The 21,227-nt window shown below is 45.9% G+C and overlaps 1 protein-coding gene across 1 annotated transcript; it reads right to left on the reverse strand.

The window, feature by feature from the left end:
- Positions 1-494: 494 nt before the first annotated feature.
- LOC308677201 (membrane-associated tyrosine- and threonine-specific cdc2-inhibitory kinase-like) lies at positions 495-19,452 on the reverse strand. The gene is made up of 9 exons (XM_081343409.1): positions 19,229-19,452; positions 8,414-8,581; positions 7,030-7,400; positions 5,050-5,540; positions 4,830-4,936; positions 4,472-4,644; positions 3,390-3,649; positions 2,252-2,350; positions 495-1,222 (listed from the first exon to the last, which is right to left on the reverse strand). Exons 3-9 carry the CDS (start codon positions 7,396-7,398, stop codon positions 976-978), a joined length of 1,746 nt encoding a protein of 581 aa, XP_081199535.1. The 5' UTR covers positions 7,399-7,400; positions 8,414-8,581; positions 19,229-19,452; the 3' UTR covers positions 495-975.
- Between the last annotated feature and the right edge of the window lie 1,775 nt (positions 19,453-21,227).

Consider the following 21,227-nt stretch of genomic DNA (forward strand, 5'->3'; position numbering starts at 1 on the left):
TTAACTGCGGTGGCAAATTTCATGCTGATACTGTAGATTTGAATTTTTTTTTTTGCTACTGAATGATGCACATACATTCATCAGGCTCCCAGTTGGATAGTCTAGAATAAGAGAATATTTGCATTCTAATTATATCCCAATTGAAGCTCATTAAAGTAGAACGAACAAGCTTTCAGAAAAGCACTTTTTTAAAAATTAATCACCAGTCACCTTTTTCTCTACCCAGTAAGAATAGGGCATCTCATATAATCTGACTGGAAAATTCTGAAACCAAGAGACAGTAAATATGGGCAGTTAATAATGTGCACAGTTTACAGTCACTTCTCTGAAGGTCTGTATTTTCAAGATTTCCCTCCATTAAACAAGAAACTCAAATAATTTCCCTCATCGTCTATTAGACTTCACTTTAAATAACATCTCCTTTTAAGTCTTTTTTTTTCTTAATGGAGTTTTACTTTATAGTCATGTTTGAAAAAAGGAAACAGACCAGTTAGTGGAAATTCTGAATGTTTTTATTGTCATGACTTACAGCTACCACCTTTGTAAAATCCCAGAATGAAAGATTATTCAGTCCCGATACTCAAAAGTCCCAATTCCACAAATGACAACAAATCTTTGGGACACAAACAGAAGGGGACAAAACTTAAAAAAGAAATGCGTACAGAATGCATTCAAGCATCAAATTTGCATAAAAGTAGGATGTCTTTTCCCTTAAATGATGACAGAGTATAATCTGCTCTCTACTGACTGCCAGCAAAATACTATTCTTAAATCATCTCAAAAACAGCCTTATATATGACTCAAGTAGATAAAATGTACACAAAGCATCCATACAAACTTGCCTTTCCTTTGCTAGTCTGAACTCGGTCAAAACTCTGAACATATTGCCCTCTAGCATAACGCTAATGACAAGAACTTCTTCCTGTTTAAAAAAAAAGGGCCTAAGCAAACCAGCAAATAAATATAGTTCCCCCATCAGATCTGACATTTTTGCTCAGATGTCAGAGAATCCTCAAATAAGCTTAACAAATTTTTTGGCTCAAAAGTGGAGCACTTATTTGAGCATTGAGGTAAAACCGAATCCCATTCATCTTCTGTCTCCTCGTATGCTGGCGTGTGCTGCAAGCTATTCGCAGGTACTATGTTCGATGAACTGGGGCTGCTGCATGGGGACTTCAGACTAATGCAACTAAGGTTGGGACTTCCCTGGGCTGGAAAAGACCTGTGAATGATAAAAAAAAGTTAAAAAGGAAAAAAAAAGGTATGGAAACCTCACAACTTGGCAAGAAAGAAACTAAAATATTTGGCCTCTCCACAATCTAAGAGCCTAGGGGGAAAGTCTCAAGCTTCAAAATACCATACTTTTTATCTTTTATCGAAGAGGTGAAAACGTGCAACAGAAGTATTAGCCCAGTGCTACAGTTGCTCCCTGAGTTAAGTCATCAGGAGTTCTGAATATTATTTTGTATCTTCAGTTTGCAGGCAACTCTGCAAAAATCTCCAGAAGTTTAGTTACTGACTGGTTTCACACACAGTAAGCCTTGGTTTAAGAAAGGGGTCGGCAACCTTAAACACTCAAAAAGCCACTTGGACCCGTTTGCCAGAGGGGGAAAAAAACACTGGGAGCCGCAAAACCTGCGTGTGTGTGTGTGCGTGCACACACACAATGGGGGGGGGACTTGATTGAAGAGTTTAATTAAAAAGAAATAGAGGCTGCTGTGCATGAGTTCTCTCTCTCCTTGCCTCCCTCTCTTTCTCTGCCTCTCTCTCTCCCTCTCTCCAATTTTCTGCTCATCTGGCAAGCTGGCTTCACACTATTCTGGACAAACTGACACACATTCTTACTGGGCTGGCTCTCCTGCCCTGCTTTCTGCTGCTTCTTGTGGAGACGCAGCAAAGGCAGGAGCCCCGCCCAATAAGCTTGTCAGCTTCTCGGAGAACAGCGTGAGTTACACACACACACACTCACACAGAGAAAGAGAGAGAGAGAGAGAGAGACAGAGAGAGAGAGAGAAGGGAAGCACAAGTGCCTCTCTCTGTCTGTGCAAATGGCTGGGAACTGCAGGAGAAGGCTGAAAGAGCCGCATGCGGCTCCAGAGCCGTGGGTTGCCGACCCGTGGTTTAAGTAATAGGACTATACTGAATATTACATTTGCACAATTCTCTAAATCAAAGCAAACCAGATTATATCTGGTTATACATATATGAAAACAAATACTTCCTTATAGTCATGGCTTCAGTAACAGCTCACCTGTTTTTCCTGCAACTAGTCTGTTGGGGTGAGGGATGCCGTGGTGTGGAGGTGCTTCCTGCACATGGGCATATGGTAAGCACGGGAGAACCAGGATGTCTGGAAAAAAAGTAAATAGGTTTTACTACCAGGCTTAGCAGAAGTCTGACAAAGATATGTTGGGAAATGGGTGGGGAATTCAGATCAACATATATAATAAATGATGCCCAACATGTTTGAACAAGTAGGCTGTATGTGCTTTGTCTTCTCCCTTTCATCATACAAGATCAAGGTGTATTAACAGATCTGTTCTGCCTTCAAGAAAAAAAGCAGAGTGTCAATCCCTTGCCTCCAAAAGGTGAATTCCTAGCCAGAAATAATTTGAATGATCAGGGGATAATTATTTTTTTTGATAGGACAGTTGGCTATCCTTAGCAATTAAACGAAGATGAAATTTTGTTAAAAAGCTGGGTGAGTACTTTCAACCAAGTAACACAAGTAATGCTTAATAACTGACAACAGCATTCCATAAGCTAAAAAACCCACTTCCTAATAATTAGAGAAAATATCAAGAGAAATGCATTCTCATATGAAAAATAGAATTGGATAAGTTTACCAATGTCATAGGTTGGCTTCAGGCTTGGGATGGTGTCCTAATTTTTTTTTACAACTGTAAAAAGCATTGGAGGATACTGCTGCTTGGAATAGCAAGGCAGTTTCTCAAAGACTTGGAGCAATCAATTTGAAGCTCTTCCTTGGTTGTCAGATATGCTCCAGGCAGCAAAATTGGTAGGGCTCTTTACAAAGTGCTTCTTCAAATACTTTTCACAAGCCTAATCGCGGTCCTCTTATTTCAGAGACTGCTAAAACCAGAGATAAGATTACTGCATGCAGGTAAAGTATTAGGGAATTAAGAAGTTCTAAAAATAATTCATCAATTCCTGTATCAGAAGGGAATTTTTCCAATGAATTTTTGAGAGTTGAGCTTATTTGTTTCTCAAATTAGGCCAGCACTTCACTGACCTTAAGCACTAGGATTCATCCAAGACTTATTTTTTAATATATTCTGATGCAGGCCACTTGTTCATGTTCACTTTCTACTTCTGCCACATTTTGAGAGAGGTAGAAAAGGGAATATGCCTTTCTCTCTCTAACTTACTTATCCAAGGGCTGTAGCTCCACAGGGCAAGTGTGATTATGTTGTTTACTTATCTCTGAGAGATCAAGTACATCCTCGCCAAGGCTCTCTTCATCACCCTCATCTTCTTCACCCCAGTCACTAGAGAGACTGCTGTTTTCCAGGGGAAGAAGAAAGGGTGAATGTGGTGGTGTGATTGGAACAGTCTGATGCCAAAAGAACAACCACTGAGCTGGACTGCACAGAGCTCCCCAGAGCCACTGCATGAACCTGAGGAGAGCCTGGAATGAGCAGAAGGAAAGGATCAAATACTGAGAGATCAGCAGATATATTATTTCTTTTATTTCTTTTATTAAATTTATATACCGTCCTTTCCCGAAGGACTCAGAGCGGTTTACAGGGCATTTAAAACAACCAATACAAAAGTTAAAAACAAATTAAAAAAAAGATTAAATCATCCCTAGAATTAAAAACCCCAGTTAAAAATTCTCAGCCTGGACCAGAAAGCTCGAAGCAGCTGGTTCCAGAAAACAACCATGAAATATAGCATGTCTTAAATTTGACAGTAACATGGAAACTAGAAAGGGTTCTAGCATTAAACGACAATAAGCATTTGATATAAAACAGAGTTTTGTACTAATATGCAGGGCTTTTTTTCTCATAGAACGCTCAGAATGGAGTTCCGGCACCTTTTTTGGATGGAACCTTGTAGGGTAGGCAAGGCAGGTTGTATGACATGTGTAAGTTCCGGCACCTTTTTCTTTTACAAAAAAAGCACTGCTAATATGTCTCTTTAAGAATCCCAAGGATTCAAGGAGAAATAGAACCAGTTTAGTTTCATTCATGCACAGGTAAAAATACCTAACAATTTATCAAGACTTACTAAGCTAAAAAAAAAAAAAAAAAAAACAGAAGCCATGGCTGTAGTTATAAGGAAAAGAGTGCTCTGGCATCCCTGTGTGATACTTATTTATTTTTTTAAAGGTTTGTCACTCCATTATGAAGCAAAGATACATAAAAATGAACAGTCACCAAAGAGGATATGGTTAAAGGTTGCTGTAGAATTGGGACCATAACAGTAATCTGGCTAAATTCATGCTTACCTTGTACATGGAGACACCCTGCTGGATCCCAGACTGCGCTAACAACATGAGTTTTCGCCACTTCTCAGTTTTCTGCATGAGACTAGAATTAAGCAACGTCTCCACTGAGGGCCGGAGAAAATGATCGGGTTCCAACATGGCAACTAGAAGTTTTCGCAGCTCAACCGAGAGACCTGAAGTGGATAGGAAGAGTCAGTCACCTATCTTTTAATTATGTGGCATACTGAATTTTTCATACCAGCAGCTTCTTTTTACTTGATTCTTCTGCTTTTCGGTTTGCCTGCTGAAGAAGATTGCCAACAGAATTCTTGCACTGTAGATATTATACACAAGAGTTGTCCCCTTTACTGCTACTCACCTGCAGTGAATTCCGGGGGCAAATAACCCTGTCGAAGCTGCTGCCAGCCTTCACCTCCATTGGGGAGCTCCATATTACAGGCAATTTCTAGGATAGTTATGCCAAGACTAGGAAGACAGAAAGACAGGCAGCACTATTCAACCATTTCACAAATTGTGCAAGAGTGGCCATTCCTGGCACCAGAAAATCTAGCTCCCCACCTTCTCATCCCACCCCACACCTGAAGACATCAGCAGCCTTGGTATATTCTCCACGGAGCAGTTCTGGGGCCATGTAGCGTGGATCCCCTTCTTGAGCATCTTTCAGATCCCCACAGTCCAACTCCAGCATTAGCCCAAAGTCGCCCAGCTTACAGACATTGGTAGATGATAGAAAGATGTTAGCTGGCTTGATATCCATGTGTAGAAGGTTACGATCGTGTAAATGGCGCAGTCCTTGAAGCATATCCCAGAGAAAGGCCTGAACCTGCCATTCGGACAGAGGCCCACATTCCTCACAATACTGCAACAGGGTGCCCGGGCACAACTCTGTCTGGATGTACAGTTGACCACGCTCCTCCCAGGCCTGTACGAAGCTCACACAGTTGGGATGGTGCCCCACGCGCTCATGCTTGCGCACCTCAGCCAATTTGCGCTGCCTATCACCCTCACTCCGGAAAGGCTCTACAGAACGCTTCACTGCATACAACTGACCATCTTCACGAGACCGTACCTGTAAGAGAGAATAGGGAGGAACTTGGCTTTAAATTAAAAGAATCCTACCAGATAACCCCAACATCGTTAGTGAGGAGTGGTACCATTGTGCCAAAAACATTCTTTTTCTCTGGCAGGGAGTAATGTCTGTATTGAGGGATGTGGTGGCTCAATAATGGGTTAGGACGCTGAGCTTGTCGATCAGAAGGTTGGCAGTTTGGCGGGTCGAATCCCGAGTGCCACGTAACAGAGTGAGCGCCTGTTACTCGTCCCAGCTTCGTCAGTCCTAGAGGAGATCAACCCTGACTGCTCTTTAGAAGGCCAGATCCTGAAGCTAAAACTCAAATACTTTGGCCACCTAATGAGAAGGAAGGACTCACTGGAGAAGAGCCTAATGCTGGGAAAGATTGAGGGCAATAGAAGAAGGGGACGACAGAGAATGAGGTGGCTGGATGGAGTCACTGAAGCAGTAGGCGTGAGCTTAAATGGACTCCAGAAGATGGTAGAGGACAGGAAGGCCTGGAGGAACGTTGTCCATAGGGTTGCGATGGGTCGGACACGACTTCGCAACTAACAACAACAAGAAAAATAGGGACCACTACGGTGGGAAGGTAACAGCGTTCCGTGCGCCTTTGGCGTCTAGTCATGCCGGCCACATGACCACGGAGATGTCCTCGGACAAGTGCTGGCTCTTCGGCTTTGAAATGGAGATGAGCACCGGCCCCTAGAGTCGGAAACGACTAGCACGCATGTGCAGGGGAGCCTTTACCTTTACATGTCTATATCATGTGATGAGATTGCAAAGAAATGTCCTATTTGTTCTAATTGCTAAGGCAGCCAAAATTAAATCACAAGTACTTAAATACTGTAGTCTGAAATGCAAAAATTTCTCCGGGATACCAAGTTACACTTGAATATAGGAAATTATCTGCTGTTTAAATAAAAGTTGAATTTGTTTTTTTTAGTTGTCTGCCACCTGGTTCAAAGAGGTTTACTAGTGGAATGAGATGACAATACTTTCATCTGGTGCCACATAGCCCTACAGAATGTGGAATCTCCATTTAGCTGTCCCAACTAAAATCTATTATAAAGGTAAAGGTAAAGGTAAAGGTTCCCCCGCACATGTGTGCTAGTCATTTCTGACTCTGTTTCAAAGCCGAAGAGCCAGCGCTTGTCCGAGGACGTCTCCGTGGTCATGTGGCCGGCATGACTAGACGCCAAAGGCGCATGGAACACTGTTACCTTCCCACCGGAGTGGTCCCTATTTTTCTACTTGCATTTTTACGTGCTTTTGAACAGCTAGGTTAGCAGAAGCTGGGACGAGTAACAGGCGCTCACTCTGCTACGCGGCACTCGGGATTCGACCCGCCAAACTGCCGACCTTCTGATCAACAAGCTCAGCGTCCTAACCCACTGAGCCACCGCATCCCTCATAAAATCCATTATAGTCTCCATTAATTTCCGTAAGCTTATTTTAAGCCATTAATCATTACTTGATGACCACTTACCTTATATACCTCCCCAAAAGATCCTCGTCCCAAACAGCTCAGTTTCTGGAAACATTGCCTGAAAAACAACTCTTTTTTAGAGGCATCATACAGATGGCTATGTAGAGGTGATTCCTGCTTGTGCAAGCTATGGAAGGAAACACTACGTGGCTGGAGCTTAGTCCAAGGCTGCAGACGGCGGTCAGAAAAAATTCGGCTCACAGTTAATGTGCTCTTGTGGCGTGGCCGTGGAGGAAGGGTATAGCTGAGGGCTTGGCGGGTCTTTTTGATGGAAAAACTGCATTCTGCTTCCCTGAAGAAGGCAGGCACTGGCAGAGGAGTATGACTCAACTGAGACTCAGCACCTGAACAGTCAAGAGGTACTGGCATGTCTGAAAATAGAAAGTGTAATCAGTAATACTATGTATCTTCCTTTATAGCCTAAACCAGAAAGCATCAAGTTTTGGTGCTAAGCTGTTGAGGATTTTTCTTCAGGTTCATAAATCATAAAAACTGAATGTAAGCATGGTTACAAACTATTCTTCATATTGAACCTAACTGGAATAATACAGATCATGACATACATTGAGTTTAAACCATCTTTTCACACAATGTAATAGCATATTAAAGAGATACATTGTGTAAAGTACAAAGAAAAAAAACCCCAATAAAATGTAATAAGCATCCTGAATGTAGGTAAGTAAATATATTTAACAAAACTATAAAATTCACAAACCTATAAAGCTTATTAGCTATGCATCTGCTTTGTTTCTTGCTTAGTTAAAGTAAAGGTAAAGGTTCCCCCGCACATGCGTGCTAGTCGTTTCCAACTCTAGGGGCCGGTGCTCATCTCCGTTTCAAAGCCGAAGAGCCAGCGCTTGTCCGAGGACGTCTCCGTGGTCATGTGGCCGGCATGACTAGATGCCAAAGGTGCACGGAACGCTGTTACCTTCCCACCGTAGTGGTCCCTATTTTTCTACTTGCATTTTTACGTGCTTTCGAACTGCTAGGTTGGCAGAAGCTGGGACAAGTAACAGGCGCTCACTCTGTTACGCGGCACTCAGGATTCGACCCGCCTAACTGTTGACTTTCTGATCGACAAGCTCAGCATCTTAACCCACTGAGCCACCGCGTCCCTCTTCTTGCTTAGTTAGATGCACTTAAAAGGCTAAATAGAAGGAATAAAGTAAGTAGTAGCATATTTAGAAACATTAAGAGTTTGAAAGACCTCTAGTGTTGTTATGGCACAAACTGATGCTTCTTTATTTCTAGCTTATAATTCTAAAAACAGCCTTTAATTTGATATTAATACTTTCTATGTTTTCAGTTCTTTTTGCAGTAAGATTCTCTTTATTTTATCCTTTAAAAAAGCCTTATCAACCAAAAGCTTTAGTAATGATCATACTTTTCAATCAGCACTAGATTTCCATCTGAGAAAATCAATGCTCTGTGTTCTGCTCTCTCCAAATTCTGGCCATTTGAAGAATTTTTCAGGTAAGATGGATTTATCTGTCTGCTGCAGTTGTCCAGGATCCATCAATAACAGTCATGACGTTTCTTGATAAGTTTCTTCCTGATGAGACACATGACATTCAAATGAAACTAACAAATCTGATTTGTTAGTTTTTAGAGGCACTCAAACACAACTGTCAGCAGAACCAGCGGTGGGATTCAGCCGGTTTGCACCACTTCAGCAGAACCGGGAGCTAATTTTTTTGTTGCCCAGACCCAGAATGGACTTCCGGAAGCGGCATCCACACAGAGAATTGGTTGTTCACATATTTGAATCCGACCACTGAGCAGAACTATAAACTGAACAAACAATATAAAAAGTTTCAAAGTGTTGGTTTTTTCCCACCAGTTCCTTGCTTACATAATCCATCATAAGGATTTTTTTTTTAAAAAAAGAAGTAATCATATATGCTTTTCAGGGATAAACTGTAATGAAAATAGTGGGGATTATTACTTAAGGGTAAGAGGCGGCATGGTGGCTCAGTGGGTTAAGACATTGGACTTTGTTGGCTGGAAAGCCAACAGCCCAGGTTCGAGATCCGAGTGGCATGTGACGATGAGTTCCTGTCCTTGCCCCAGCCCTTGACAACTAGCAGTTTGAAAGTATGGAAATATGAATAAATTGGTACCACTTCAGTGGGAAGGTAACAGTGCTCTGCAAAGTCATGCTGGCTGGCTACCTGACTGCGGAAATGTCTTCAGACACTGGTTGCTCAATGGCCTTGAAACAGAGATGAGCACCGCCCCTTGTAGTTGGCAATGACCAGCAGAGTAAAATCTGCAAGGACTCTTTTACCTTTACTTTTACTTAAGGATAAAAGTTATAGAGTGCACTACATGCTCTCTTATCCAACATGGCAACTGTAATTAATATTTTATTTAAAAGTCACAAACTATATTTCTATAGTGCCAAGAGCATCAGACTAAGACTAGGACTTCAAATGTAGCTATGAAGCTGATTATGTTCTGCATACTATGGAGCAAATCTCAGCAAAATATTGTAGCAAGTCTCACCAAATTTTTTTATAAAATATTATAAAAATGGTCCAGTGAACATTTCTAGATAATAGAATGATCACTGGACTCCACCCGGAGTAAAATAAAAATTTACAAGGCTGTTCTAGGCATTAAAAGAGGCATTTAAAAGAAGCAGTTGAGTTAAAAGGAATACTTTTGTAACAGAACTACAAATCTGAAGTAGAGGATGGGGATTAAATTGTCCCTTAAAAATACTGTGTACTAATTAATACTTGTACTCCCAATTTTCCACATTACAGTATACTCCTCCTTCTCTTCAAATTGAAAAACTATCTGCAATCTAAAGAAATGATCCATAATATAGGTAAAAAGGTAAAGGTTCCCCCGCACATGTGTGCTAGTCGTTTCCGACTCTAGGGGCCGGTGCTCATCTCTGTTTCAAAGCCAAGGAGCCAGCGCTTGTCCGAGGACGTCTCCGTGGTCATGTGGCCAGCATGACTAGACACCAAAGGCACACGGAATGCTGTTACCTTCCCACCGTAGTGGTCCCTATTTTTCTACTTGCATTTTTACGTGCTTTCGAACTGCTAGGTTGGCAGAAGCTGGGACGAGTAACAGGCGCTCACTCTGTTACGCGGCACCCGGGATTCGACCCGCCAAACTGCCAATCTTCTGATCTACAAGCTCAGCGTCCTAACCCACTAAGCCCTTCCTTAACTTATATTTGTTCAGGGACCATTTCAAGTTACTCCATTACTAAGCCTTTCAGCTAGTCTGTCCCTGATCAATCACCACATTCTAAATTTCTCCTCTTCTAGCAATTCTTCATTTGCCCTGCCTTTTCTCTGATGTCCTGTTTTCCTCATACAGAGAGAAGACAGAACAAATACCTGAAATATTCTTGGGCTAAATCTCCAAAACCAGAGCTTATGAAAACCAACTAAGTTGGGGGTATAATTTGATTTAACTCTAGACTCCATCTTCACATTTATTTATTTATTTATTTATTTATTTATTTATTTATTTATTTATTTATTTATTTATTTATTTATTTATTTATTTATTTATTTATTTATTTATTTATTTATTTATTTATTTATTTATTTATTGGACTTAAATCCCGCCCTATCTCCCGAGGGACTCAGGGCGGCTAACAACAACAAAACCTAAAGGTCTCTGTAAATTAAAATTAAAAATTGAAATAAATTAAAATAAATTAAAGAATAGAGTTAAAATTGTAAACATAATTAAAATCCCTGTCAGTCTAGGTCAGCCAGGTGGAAAAGGAGTGTTTTGAGGCCGCGGCGAAAGGACTGGAGATCTTGGGCCATCCGAAGCTCAGGAAGGAACTGGTTCCACAAGGCTGGCGCTCCCACAGAGAAGGCTCTTCCCCTGGGGGTCGCAAGCCGACATTGTCTAGCCGACGGTACCCTGAGGAGGCCTTCTCTGTGTGAGCGTACTGGGCGATGGGAATTCGTTCCCGGCAGCAGATGGTCCTGCAAGTATCCCGGGCCTAAGCCATGTAGGGCTTTAAAGGTAAGTACCAGCACCTTAAATCTCACCCGGAGGGCAACTGGTAGCCAATGCAGCTCATGCAGGAGGGGTGTAATATGGGAGTATCGGGGTGCTCCCATCACTACCCGTGCAGCTGCACTCTGCACCAGTTGAAGCCTCCGGGTGGTCTTCAAGGGCAGCCCCATGTAGAGAGCATTGCAGTAGTCTATACGGGAGGTAAAGAGTGCGTGGGTGACTGTACATAGGGCATCTCGGTCCAGAAAGGGGCGCAACTGGTGTACCAGGCGAATCTGGGCAAATGCCCCCCTAGCCACGACTCCAATATGATCTTCAAAACTGAGTCGTGAATCCAGGAGGACGCCCAGGTTGCGTGCTCTATCAACGGGAGGTAACATCTCTCCTCCTATAATCAAAGATGGAACCTCTTGGACTAAACGAGATGTCGGTACGTAAAGCCACTCAGTTTTGGCCGGGTTGAGCCGGAGCCTGTTCTTTCCCATCCAAATCTGTACCGCTTCCAGGCAACGGGACATCACATCGGGGGCATCACTGGGTTGCTTTGGGGTGGAGATGAACAACTGGGTATCATCCGCATATTGGTGATACCTCACCCCAAAACCACGAATGATTTCACCCAGCGGCTTCATATAGATGTTGAACAGGAGGGGTGAGAGCACCGATCCCTGAGGCACCCCACAACTAAGGGGCCTTGGGGTTGACCTCTGCCCCCCTGCCAACACCATCTGCAAACGGCCCGAGAGCTAGGAGAACCATCGTAGAATGGTGCCTCCCACTCCCAACTCCTCAAGACGATGCAGCAAGATACCATGGTCGATGGTATCAAAAGCCGCTGAGAAATCTAATAAGACCAGGACAGAGGAGTAACCCCTATCTCGGGCCCGCCAGAGATCATTCACCAGCGCGACCAATGCTGTCTCCGTGCTATATCCGGGCCTGAAACCCGATTGGTACGGATCCAGATACTCAGTTTCCTCCAGGACGAAAGGGAGTTCTCGTGCCACCACGCTCTCAACGACTTTCGCAAGAAAGCGAAGGTTGGAGACAGGACGAAAGTTGTTTAAAATAGCTGGATCCAATGCAGGTTTCTTAAGGAGTGGCCTTACTACCGCCTCTTTCAAGGCGGCAGGGAAGTACCCTTCACTCAGTGAGGCATTGATAACTGCTAGGAGCCAGCCTCGTGTAACCTCTCGAGACGCATACACCAGCCACGAGGGACACGGGTCCAATAAACACGTGGCGGCACTTAATTTCCCCATGATCCTGTCCACTTCATCTGGAGTCACAGGATCAAACTCTTCCCAAATGTTCTCGGCCAAACTCATTGTTTTCCTCTCGTCAGATACTGCCCAGTCAGAGTCCAGACCAGCCCGAATCTGAGCAATTTTGTCCACCAGATATTTACTAAATTCCTCGGCCCGTCCTCGTCAGGGGTCCTCTCCTGTCCCTTGATTTAAAAGGGAGCGGACCACTCTAAACAGGGCGGCCGGGCAGTTGTCTGCGGACGCAATGAGGGTGGTGAAGTAAGCGCGCTTTGCCACCTCCATTGCCACAAGATAAGATCTAGAAAAGGATCTTAACTGTGTTCGGTCAGACTCGGACCGACTGGTTCTCCAAATGCTCTCTAGGCTCCTTCTCTGGCGTTTCATCTCCCGCAGGTCCTTGGAGAACCAAGGAGCGAGTCGGGACCTGCGTCGGGTCAGAGGACGCAAAGGCACAATGCGGTCGAGAGCCTCCGAAGCAGCCTGTTGCCAGGCATTAACTAAGGACTCGACCGGGCTGTGGGAGAGGGAGGTAGGGATCAGTCCAAGCGCCATCTGGAACTTATCTGGGTCCATCAGGCGCCTGGGGCGGAACCATCTGGTGGGTTCCGTCTCCTGACAGCAGCGGGTGACATGACGGAGGCCCAACCGCAGGAGATAATGGTCTGTCCATGAAAGGGGTTGAGATGTTGGAGTAACCCCACTCAGTCCATTAAGCCATTGCCCAGAGATAAAAATAAGATCAGGCGTGTTTCCCCCCTCGTGAGTCGGGTCCTGAATAATTTGGGTCAGGTCCATGGCCATCATGGAAGCCATGAACTCTCAGGCCACCTCCGATGTACTGCCCAGGGAAGGCAGATTAAAGTCTCCCAGAACCATCAGTCTGGGAAATTCAACTGCCAGTCCTGAGAGGGCGTCAAGTAGCCTGGGTAGAGCCGTTGCTACGCAGCTTGGAGAGAGGTATACCAGCAGTAGGCCCAATTGGCCACCAGGACCCCACCTTAAGAGGAGGGATTCACATCCGTCTATCTGAGGGGCAGTGGTCTCCCATGGACTCTTTGATAACAACCGCCACGCCACCTCCCCTACCCTGAGCCCGAGGTTGATGCAGCACACAGAAACCTGGAGGGCATAAATCAATCAGAGGGACCCCTCCCTCTGGGCCCAACCATTTTTCCGTGATGCATGCCAGGTCTGCGTCTTCCTCCTCGATCAAATCATGGATGAGGGGAGCTTTATTCGCAACAGACCTGGCATTGAAATAGATCAGTCTGAGCTCAGGTGTCTGCCCTCCCCCTTCCCCAGGACAGCAGGTGAGAGCCAGAGGGTCGGAGCGTGCCACAGCTCAAAAATAGCGTGGGCGTGATCTCAAATTACGATATGGCCCACTGCTCATCCATCTGCCGCCATTCCCAATCACTGTGGGGATCGGTATCCCTACCCCATCCCCCTGGGTCCCAAGATTCTCCCCGGCCCCCATATTGCCGCGGCCATCGGCCAACCTAGACTGAGAAAGGTCCAGTAGAATCTTCCTTATTCTGCCGGGCCTGACCCTCCCCCCTCCCTAACCCTTCAAAAAAGTTGGGGGTATAATTTGATTTAACTCTAGATTCCATCTTCACATTTAACTTTCTCCTTGATTTCCTTCATGTCATTTTTGCACTACATACGCTGTTATCAATCCAAGAGCATCTGCTGTACTGCAGACAATATATTTTAGAAACAGGTAAAGGTAAAGGTTCCCCCGCACATGCGTGCTAGTCGTTTCCGACTCTAGGGGCCGGTGCTCATCTCCGTTTCAAAGCCGAAGAGCCAGCGCTTGTCCTAGGATGTCTCCGTGGTCATGTGGCCGGCATGACTAGACGCCAAAGGCACACGGAACACTGTTACCTTCCCACTGTAGTGTTCCCTATTTTTCTACTTGCATTTTTTACGTGCTTTCAAACTGCTAGGTTGGCAGAAGCTGGGACGAGTAACAGGCGCTCACTCTGTTATGCGGCACTCGGGATTCGACCCGCCAAACTGCCGACCTTCTGATCGACAAGCTCAGCGTCCTAACCCACTGAGCCACCGCGTCCCATGGATTTAGCCATCTGGTATTTTTACTAATAGTTCAAAAGTAGTTGGCCATTGTCTCTTTCAAGGATGATTTTCCAATTTAACCAACAACTCTAGCACTATCTAGTAGTTTCCCATACAAATACTAACTAGGGCACGGGTTGGCAACCCGCGGCTCCGGAGCCGCATGCGGCTCTTTGAGCCGTCTCCTGCGGCTCCCAGTCGCCCGGTGCGCATGCACCTCTCCGAACGGGAGGTGTGTGCGCACCACTCCGAACGGGAGGAGGTGCGCGCGCACCGGGCGACTGGGAGCCGCAGGAGACGGCTCCTCCGAACGGGAGGAGGTGCGCGCGCACCACTCCGAACGGGAGGAGGTGCGCGCACACCACTCCGAACGGGAGGTGCGCGCACACCACTCCAAAGGTTTGGAGAGCTGCGTGCGCACCTCTCTCGCACCTCCGCCCGAACACCCGTTGGTGGTGTTCGGGCGGAGGTGCGGTTTGGAGACCTGCTGGTGCCGGTTTAGAAAGCTGCCGTGGCCCGCAGCAGCTTTTTAAACCGGCACCAGCAGGTCTCTAAACCGCTGTTCGGGCGGAGCTGCGTGCGCGCCTCTCCAAAGGTTTGGAGAGGTGCCCGCGCAGCTCCGCCCGAACACCCGTTTGGAGACCTGCTGGTGTTCGGGCGGAGGTGCGGTTTGGAGACCTGCTGGTGCCGGTTTAGAAAGCTGCTGCGGCCCGCGGCAGCTTTTTAAACCGGCACCAGCAGGTCTCCAAACTGCTGTTCGGGCGGAGCTGCGCGCGCACCTCTCCAAAGGTTTGGAGAGGTGCGCACGCAGCTCCGCCCAAACACCCGTTTGGAGACCTGCTGGTGTTCGGGCGGAGGTGCGGTTTGGAGACCTGCTGGTTCCGGGCACTGGGTTGCGGCGCCGCCTTCAGCCCGGGCGTCGCCGGAGCCACCCCTGGGACCTCCAAACTGCCGCCCGACCTCCAGCAGGTCTCCAAACCGCTGTTCAGGCGGAGATGCGTGCGCACCTCTCCAAACCTTTGGAGAGGTGCGCGCGCAGCTCCGCCCAAACACCCGTGTCGAGACCTGCTGGTGTTCGGGCGGAGGTGCGGTTTGGAGACCTGCTGGTGCCGGTTTAGAAAGCTGCCGCGGCACACGGCAGCTTTTTAAACCGGCACCAGCAGGTCTCCAAACTGCTGTTCAGGCGGAGCTGCGCGCGCACCTCCCCAAAGGTTTGGAGAGGTGCGCGCGCAGCTCCGCCCGAACACCCGTGTCGAGACTTGCTGGTGTTCGGGCGGAGGTGCGGTTTGGAGACCTGCTGGTTCCGGGCGCTGGGTTGCGGCGCCGCCTTCAGCCCGGGCGTCGCCGGAGCTACCCCTGGGACCTCCAAACTGTCGCCTGACCTCCAGCAGGTCTCCAAACCGCTGTTCAGGCGGAGATGCGTGCGCACCTCTCCAAACCTTTGGAGATGTGCGCGCACAGCTCCGCCCAAACACCCGTGTCGAGACCTGCTGGTGTTCGGGCGGAGGTCGGGCGGCAGTTTGGAGGTTCCGGGGGTGGCTCCGGCGACGCCCGGGCTGAAGGCGGCGCCGCAACCCAGCGCCCGTCACCATGGAGACCCGTCGCCACTGGCGTGCAGGTGCATCCACATTAAAAAAAGTGGAACCGCGCGCGTGTATGCACGTGCACGCATGTGCAAAAAACCGTTTTTCGCATGCGCAAAACATTTTGTTTTATGCGCATGCGCGTGCATGGTTCGGGTCTGGATGGGGAGGAACAGACTTCAACTCAACCCTGACAAGACTGAGTGGCTGTGCATTCCGGCATCCCGGGACATTCAAAATGTTCCATCTCTTTCTATGGGGGGTGAGCTCTTACCCCCCGTGGATAGGGCTCGCAACTTGGGAGTCCTCCTAGATTCACGGCTTACCCTGGAAGATCATATAGTGGCCGTGACTAGGGGGGCTTTCGCCCAGGTTCGCCTGGTGCACCAGTTGCGGCCCTATCTGAACCGGGATGCCCTGTGTACGGTCACTCATGCGCTCGTGACCTCTCGCCTTGACTACTGTAATGCTCTCTACATGGGGCTTCCCTTGAAGACCACTCGGAGGCTCCAACTGGTACAGAATGCGGCCGCGAGAGTTGTCTTGGGAGTTTCCCGGTGCTCCCATGTTACACCTTTGCTCCGCGAGCTGCATTGGTTACCAGTTGTCTTTCGGGTGAGGTTCAAGGTGTTGGTTACGATCTTTAAGTCCCTACATGGCATGGGTCCGGGATACCTCAGGGACCACCTGCTGCCGGCATCGATTCCCCTCCGCCCTGTGCGTTCCCACAGAGAGGGCCTCCTCAGGGTGCCGCCAGTCAGGGAATGCCGACTGGTGGCCCCCAGGGGGAGGGCCTTCTCTGTGGGCGCTCCGGCATTATGGAATCAACTGCCGGTGGAGCTCCGGATGGCACCAGACCTCCGAACTTTCCGTCGGGGCCTGAAGACCCACCTGTTTGAAATAGCTGGTCTGGCCTGATGGGGGATTATGGGTTTTTAATTGTTTTTTAAATTTGTATTACTGTTTTAATTGGGCATGGGTTTAATCCTTTTTTAATTTTTGTATTGTCTTTTTTATATATGCCCTGTGAACCGCCCTGAGTCCCTACCAAGGAGAAGGGCGGTATATAAATCAAATAAACTATAAACTATAAACTATGGATGCACGCGCGGGGCTCCCACTTTTTTTTATGTGTGATGGAACCGGTTCCCAGTGGCTCTTTTGCTTTTTCAGGTTGCCGACCCCTGAACTAGGGCAACTGCTGATTAGCTTCCAAGCCTTCACAAAATCAAGCAAATGTTGCCATCTGCTAAAACATAAGAAAGAAACCCTGCTAGGTATAATACCCCAATAGTAACTTTCAACAGTCTGATCTCCTTTTGTTGAAGTATTGGACAAACATCGCCTCATCTTAGCCATTTGGCAGTTAACTGGGGATGGTGAAAGATGTCACCCAGTGGTCTGAATGACACCAATTTGAAAAGATCTAACACACAGGGGAAAACTTAGATAATATAACTTACATAACAGCTGAATTCCTAAAGCTGGAGTAGCCTCCAGTTCCTATCATCTGGAGCCAACTTGATACTTGAAAGAGACAATGGAAACTGAACCCACACCTATTTAAAGCGGCATAGAAATGTCACTGTTGGAATGGTATTATTTGCATATGTAGGGTGGATAAGCTGCAATAGTAGCTTAAGGGGTACACCGAGAACTTCCATCAATTTTTACCTCACAACCACCCTGGGAGGCAGGTTGGGCTGAGGCAATTATTGGCCCAAAGCCACTCATAAGGGTTTCCTTGTCCAAGGGGAGATTTGAAGCTGGGTGTTGCCTCAAAACTCGCACACCCAATGTGCATGGAGCTGAAGAACTATTCCCTGAATTTGAGATAGAAAACACATTTATCTGGAATGGGTAGGTGGGTGGCAGCAAGTCTTTTTATAGAGTACAGAAACAGATACATTCAGTATATGTGATAAGTCAATAAATAAATGATCAACCAGTAAAATACATTATTGCATGTGAAGTTTGAACAATGGAAAACACTGATTCTAAATAACATTCCACAAGTGACAAATTCATGGGTTACATTATTTTTCCCCAGCTAGGTTAATATCCTTCTTGAAAGTTGCAAGTGTATTCAAGGACTTTGAGAATATGCTTTCTATTTGCAGTTGCTGAAAAGGCAAGTTCTCACATACTAAAAGAAATGACCTTGGCTAAAAGAAAAAAAAATGCTTTATTACACATAGAAGAGGCCCAGAGTGTCATGTTAAACAAGATAACCTTTGTCATTTTTTTCTGTGAACACACTGGAACGCATTAAAAAAATGAAATTGATGCCTGTTCTCAAAAGAATGTCTCTCTGTGTGTATATATATACACTGCTCAAAAAAATAAAGGGAACAGAAAATAAGACATCCTACTATTAAATACAGTACATTGTGTTGTTTAAGTGTTCCCTTTATTTTTTTGAGCAGTATATATGTATATAGTGTGTGTGTGTGTGTATGTATATATATATGTATTAAGTATTTGTTAAGTATTTTAGAATACCTTGCCGGCCCAAATACGGGCCAAACCTTATTGCCTGTATCAGCCTAACCTAAGGCCATCCACAGGCTGTAGTCACAACTGTGACAACTCATTATTGGTGTAAATTTTTGGATTGCTAACAATCAAATTAATTTAATCGGATTAATTTAATTTTGTTAGCAATCCAAAAATTTACACATATATTGGTTTGTGCTTAAATTGTAAGCTGCCCTGAGTCTTCGGAGAAGGGTGGGATATAAATGGGATTAAAATAAATAAAATTAATAAATATGTGTGTGTGTGTGTGTGTATATATATATGTGTGTGTGTGTGTGTGTGTGTAAAAAATATAAAATCGCCAAAAGAGTGAATCAAGCTATTCTCCTGAAGGCAGAACAAGAAGCAGTCCAATACTAAGGAGAAATTTCCTGACACAACAATTAACCAGTGGAACTACCTGCCTCCAGAAGTGGTGAATGCTCCAACACTGGAAGTTTTTAAGGAGAGACTGGACAGCCATTTGCCTGAAATGGTATATAAGGTTTCCTGCCTGAGCAGGGGGTTGGACTAGAAGACCTCCAAGGTCCCTTCCGACTTTATCATCATCGTCGTCGTCACCATCATCTGCCTCACTCCCCTTCAACAACCACAGCGACGGATTTTTACCTTCTTCAAAGAGCCGCCGGCGGGTTGTTTGCAGCCTTTCCTCAACAGAGGTCGGCACCAAGCGGATTCAGTTCCACCAACCATCTCCCTCCCCTCTTGGAAAAACTTCGCAGATTCTCTTACCTCTTTTAAATCCTTCCTGCGTCCCAATCCCCCCCCACCCCGAGTCGCGAAAGAAGAAAAACTCGGGATTCTCCCTGAGCAGCAACCCCGTTTTCCTTCTCGGTCCCACCACCTCCTCTCCGTCCTCCGAGGAGCGCGCCAAACTTCCGGGAAGACAGCCAACGCTCCGCGCTCGCGCCAAAATTCCAAACGGCCTCGCCCATTTCCGCCTTTACGTCATAATCGCGACGCGTACGCACAGACGCCCGCGCCTCCCCCCCCAAAAAAAAACAACCAACAACAACAACAAAACCCCACCAAAGAGGCTTGGCGTCGGGCGCGCCCTCGGCAACCGAATTCGGCTTTTATAATGGCCGCCTTCTGCGGTCTTTCAGATTTACCTGTCCCTCGTTTCGTTTGTCTCCCGCATCTCCTTAAAAGACGGGTTATATATATTTTTTACCCCCTCGTTCCGTGCCTAGTTTCATCGTCTGCTGTTAAGACTCAGGACTTATTAACAGGGCGGCGGCAAAGAAGGGAAGGTTATGTGGATTTGTACCTATTTTTGCGGCATTAAAAACAGTACAGCAGCCTTAGCTAAAAGACAAACGTGTTTGCTACGCTGGGTTTTCTGTAGTGAAACTTGAATAAAAGGTTGAACGAGGATGCGTTTGGGGCTCTCTATTTTATTTTATTTATTTATTTTAATCCCATTTATATCCCGCCCTTCTCCGAAGACTCAGGGCAGCTTACAATCTAAGCACAAATCTATTCATTTCAGCGAAGCCTTATTTCGTCGGTAAAGAATATTAACACCATTGGGGGGGGTTATCTAAAACTCTCCACAATATTTACACCATGCTGTCACTGGGGGAAAAAAGATACATTTGTATTAGTGGGATTGAGGATTGTACTATCAATTTTTAAAATTGCAAGTATTTATTTTTGAATTATAGGGACGCGGTGGCTCAGTGGGTTAGGACGCTGAGCTTGTAGATCAGAAGGTCAGCAGTTTGGCGGGTCTAATCCTGAGTGCCGCATAACAGAGTGAGCGCCTGTTACTCGTCCCAGCTTCTGCCAACCTAGCAGTTTGAAAGCATGTAAAAAATGCAAGTAGAAAAATAGGGACCACTATGGTGGGAAGGTAACAGCGTTCCGTCTGCCTTTGGCGTCTAGTCATGCCGGCCACATGACCACGGAGACGTCCTTGGACAAGCGCTGGCTCTTCGGCTTTGAAACGGAGATGAGCACCGGCCCCTAGAGTCAGAAACAACTAACACGCATGTGCGGGGGGGGGGGAACCTTTACCTTTACCTGTTTCTAAAATATATTGTCTGCAGTACAGCAGAAGCTCTTGGATTGATAACAGCGTATGTAGATGGAAAAGAAATAGAGCAGTTGACAACTGCTGAGTAGTTGGGAACCGGCCTGAGAGCCAGTTTTGGTTACAGTGGTTATGGCATTAGGGTAGAAACCTAGAGATTTCTTAAGCACATTGCCAGCTGGTTGACTTGGGTCAGTCATTTTTTTCCCCTCAGCCCTAGGAAGGAGGCAATGGCAAACCACTTCTGAAAAAACCTGCCAAGAAAAGTGCAGGGACTTGTCCAAGTAGTCTCTGAGAATAAGACACGGTTGAAGAGAAGAGGGAAAGAAGCATCTGATTAAAAAAAATTGATTAACATATATTAAAACATAGGATATAAACAATAAGAATAATTTTTAAAAATAGAGAATACCCTTTGTGCTTTTGCCAGTATTAAGATAGTTTGCAAACTGTGAAGTTTGAAAGAGAGAGCCACTTGTTAAGGTGCTGGATTAGAAATACTGAGCTCAAATTCTCTCTTCAGCATGAAATCTAGTTAGGTGACTTTGGGCTAGTTACTCTCATCTCAATCCACTTTACAGGATTGTTGTGTGGAAAATAGGCAGGAACATTATGTAAGCCCCTTTGAGTTATAAAGATATATAATAATATAATATAACACCATTTGTTATGTTAATTGTCAGTTGTCTGCAAAAT

This window comes from Vipera berus, assembly GCF_964194415.1.
Source record: "Vipera berus genome assembly, chromosome: Z".
In the NCBI taxonomy this organism is placed as follows: Eukaryota; Metazoa; Chordata; class Lepidosauria; order Squamata; family Viperidae; genus Vipera; species Vipera berus.